At 53.8% G+C, this 4172-nt stretch overlaps 1 protein-coding gene across 1 annotated transcript; it reads left to right on the top strand.

Annotated features, from left to right (window-relative positions):
• Window positions 1–143: 143 nt before the first annotated feature.
• TEOVI_000157400 (Flagellar Member 7) lies at window positions 144–3896 on the top strand (the record flags this gene model as incomplete). The annotated part of the gene is made up of 1 exon (XM_067224781.1): window positions 144–3896. One exon carries the CDS (start codon window positions 144–146, stop codon window positions 3894–3896), a length of 3753 nt encoding a protein of 1250 aa, XP_067080882.1.
• Window positions 3897–4172: the final 276 nt, after the last annotated feature.

Genomic DNA, 4172 nt, shown 5'->3' with positions numbered 1-4172 from the left:
ACAATCAGCAAGCCGGTGGTACAGGTAACAAGACTGGCAGGAGGGTATCTTCTTCAGCTCGCGAATCTTCACCATCCTCGCGTCCGACTCATCAGGCCGCTGCCACTCACGACGCAACTAAGAAGAAACTTCATACTGTTACCATGGAGGTTGAGGGGGCTGCGCGCCGGGGTCAGCATGCCGCTGATGCCCACAGCGCCGTCGGGCGACTATCACCCAATGCACCTTCAAACGATACGGGGTCTCCTGTAAGGAAATTTCCTCAACCAAAGGCCTCTCCATTTTCTGCCGCCAAGGATAAACAAGGCAGGTCGCCCATTTCCAAATCCAGTGTTATGGGACCGGGCGTCCCCCCATTGTCCGTTGATGCGCCGTCAAGAAGGATCCAGGGCCTCCCACCTGGAGCAAATCTTGTTACGTACGTTGTTGATCGCTTAGATATGCTTTTGTTCGATGAGGAAGATTTGTGGCGCAAGTCGGGCTGTGCGGTTACCATTCAAAGAGCTTACCGTGCTTTCAAGGCTCGACAGTTGTTCGAGGCAGTAAAGTCCAAAAGCGCCCGCGACCGTGTACTGGATGGGGTAAGAAGGTCAATAGCAGCCCGTAAGATTCAAAGGACTTTTAGGAGGCACCTGAGTATAAGATCGGGTTCTACCGCACGTTACAAGAACCGTGACGTTCTTGCCAATGAAATAAACAGGGCCGCTGTGCGTATCCAGTGCTGTGCGCGGCAGTGGCGGGCCCGACGGCGTCTAGCGCGGAGGCAGTTCTTGAAGAATAACGCATCTTCTGCTGCCTTCCGACTGCAGACGTGGTGGCGCAAGGTTATGGCAACCCGAAGGGTGGAGAAACTGCGAGAAATGCATCAACTTGTTAAAAACGAGGTGGCCCTGAGGGAACGGCAAGAAGTTGCGGCCACGGTCACACAGAGCCAGTGGAGGAGACGAAGGGCAGAGCAGCAGACACGGGAGGCGAGGCTGAGGGCGGCTCGACTCCGGCGAAGGCATCTGGAAGCTCGCTACTTATCCGCCGCGCGGAAAATCCAAAAGGCGTGGCGTTTGTATATTTCTAGAAAGGAGCTCAATAAAATGAGGGAACTGCGGGCCGCGCGTGAAGAGAGACTTCGTGAACACCAGCGGCGGTGCGATGCTGCCAAGAAGCTTCAGGCCTTTGGCAGGCGGATTATTGTGGCGAGAAATGCAGGGCCTCTGCTCGATGTTGCTCGTGAGAACGCAGCAAGGCGCATTCGTGGTCATTGCCTGCAGAGTCGGGCAGCTTCGAAGATTCAGCGTGCGTACCGTCTCTATCGGTCGAAATCTCTCCTGAAGCGTATGAAAAAGGAACGCAGAAGACAACTCTTGGACTCGCGTCTTAGTGCGTTTGCGTTCACTATACAAAGAATTGGCCGCGCTTACTTCGTCCGGCTTTCACTGGGCCGATCACTTTATCAAATGGCAGTGGAGGTCCAGGAGTTTGTGCGGAGGGAGCGCGATCTTGAAGAGGCTAACCGTTCGTCAACGGTCGTTTCTGGACACCATAGAGTTCATGAGCCCTCCAGCGTGAGAGGGGGATTGGAAGGTGTTCCATTTATGCGTCGGTCACTACCCGACGGGTGTACAAATGACAGGCATCACTCCGCGTTATCTCCAACACCACTTGACGTGATGCCAAAGGTAAAAGGGTCTCTGACCTCTCACAGGAGCGTTTGTCAGCTGCTACCGTCACCCGCTGAGGATTCAAGGCTACCAAAACCGTTAGCTAACGGTGCAGGGCGACTGTTGCCACTGGCTGGGGACGAGCAAATCGAGCGGCTGCCAGGGGTCGGGGGATTGGGAAGTGCCAGCGGAGCTGTCCAAGAGGAACCTGCCATCTCGTGCCAGCAAGTGCCAGAAAAACCCACCCCGCGCGCAGAAGGCGTTAAGTTGGAATTGACGATGCCGTGTTCTCCAGGGGATGTAGGTGTTGTACCTGAGTTGCAGCACCTTGCTACGCCTATTATTCCGGAGGAGCGTGTCGGATTGTCATTGATAAAAGAGCATGCTATGTATTCAGAGCCCGGGGAGCGGCCAGCATTGTACTTGGAAGGTGTTGAGCCGTCGGCCACGGAGCTAAACCTAGATATTAATGAACCTGTAGGAGAATTTGCGAGGCCGGATAATGGTGGGCATTCGGCTGAAGAAATCGTTAAGCCTTTGGGGCATGAAGGAATTGATCGCTCTTTTGATGTTGTTGGGGAGTGTGAGGTGGTGGGACACCAAGAGAAGTCTGCCCTGGGTGCCGCACTAGCCGAAGAAAGAGAAAAGTGGCGACAAGTGCGGAAGGATGAAATAAAGTTCTACAATGACTGCTGCAACAGTCGCTTGGAGGCAAACGAATATCGTTTGCGGAAGATTGCAGAGGCTGAAACCGCGGAAGAGGTGCTAACGCTGTTGCCTCGTCCACCACTCATGCGGCAACGACCAGTGGCCCCGAGGCGAACGTACTCGAAATCAGCGGAGTCCTCATCAAATTTGCAATCTCAACACCGGTCACAAGATGAAGAGGCCAATAACTTAAGGGACCAAGCGGCGTTGGCAATCACTCGCTTAGCACGAGGATATCTTGCTCGCCTACACTACCGTGTGTTGCGGGAACTTTTCGCCGACTACGTGAACTGCAGGATCGGGGTAGATCGGTCGGAGTCACCCGATCTGGAGTACAAGGAGCTTCAGAAATGTTCTCGCCTGGTTATGGACGGCACGGACCAGTTTCGGCGGCTGCGCCGCGTAAACGTCGTTTTGTCTTTCTTGCGTGCGAAGGTTAGCATGATGCATGTTAGTTGCCGCATGCCACCTAGAACACCGAGGCAGTTTGCAGAGCGCCCTCAACCAGAATGCGTTTCGAATGTAGGTGATGCCCTTGAAGTTCTCAAAGGTTTCATGCGCATCATACAGTCGAAGAAGGAGGTAGCCTCCCGTCGTGCAGCGGCTACTATCAACCGAAGGAACGAAGAACCACTAGAAGCACTGGAAGTGCTAAATGGCTTGGCCCTTATCTTCCGTGCCAAACAGGAGCGTAGGGCTCGTAAGGATGCAATTGAAGCTCGCATGGCCCAGCAAGAGGGTATGTGCTCTGTGTTGGAAAAGCCATCCTCGACTATTGAATCATTCCTCCTGTGTGCAGTGGCTAGGAGGGAGTTGCAGAGGCGGAGATCGCTTGTGGAAGAGAGACGCAGACTCAGTGCTGCATGCGAAAAGATACTGCCCTTCATGCAGATGCATTTGGCCAGGCGTGAAGTTGAGAGGCGGAAGGCACTCGTGGAGGAGAGACGCAGACATAGTGCTGCATGTGAAAAGATATTGCCGTCGATGCAGATGCACTTAGCCAGGTGTGAGGTTGAGAGGCGGAGATCGCTTGTGGAGGAGAGACGCAGACATAGTGCTGCATGCGAAAAGATACTGCCTTTCATGCGGATGTATTTAGCCAGGCGTGAGGTTGAGAGGAGGAAGGCACTCGTGGAGGAGAAGCGTGTGACGGATAGTGATGCGGAGTGTCTGCTAGATGAAGCTGCAATGAAGGTTCAGCGTGCGTTCCGTTCGTACAAGGCTAGACGGTCGGTGAAGGAGAGGCTCGTCGCCAAGGAGCGTTACTGGGGTTCCATTCAAGCACACGATGAGGAGATTGCGGCCGCCGTGGCAGCCATTGTGAGCGACTCCCCCGAGGGTGCGGATCTGTGGGCTAGCCTCGGGCACTACTATTACCAAGTTACTACACAGAAGGTAGGCTCTGTAGGTGATAGTGCCAGTATCGCGGACCAATATGTTGTGGTTATGCAGCAGCACATGCGTGGGTTGGCCTCGTGGAAACTTGTACAGGCACTCCGCTCGGAACAACGCCCACCCCGTGGAGCGCTATGACGGTGGGACCCTTCCCCCTTAGAGCTCTGTTTTAGTCTGTCTCTGTGTTGTGGACTCAACGACAATTTTTCTTTCCCCTTCTTTCTCCCCCTTTATAAGTATGACACGGGGGCAGTTTGTATACGCCGTGTAATGTCGACAGGAGAAATATGGTGATATGGAGGGGTGTGTAGGATATTTGTATGAACATATATATGTGTATACGTGGTGATCATACGTCATGTACAGGCGGTTCCATTTGCGTTGCGTGGGAAGTATGCACATAACGCAACATTC

The sequence above is a fragment of the Trypanosoma equiperdum genome (genome assembly GCF_001457755.1).
Source record: "Trypanosoma equiperdum strain OVI genome assembly, contig: ctg_387, whole genome shotgun sequence".
NCBI classification, from domain to species: Eukaryota; Euglenozoa; class Kinetoplastea; order Trypanosomatida; family Trypanosomatidae; genus Trypanosoma; species Trypanosoma equiperdum.
The sequence above is the reverse complement of the archived record's forward strand: the minus strand, read 5'-3'. Positions and strand labels throughout refer to the sequence as shown.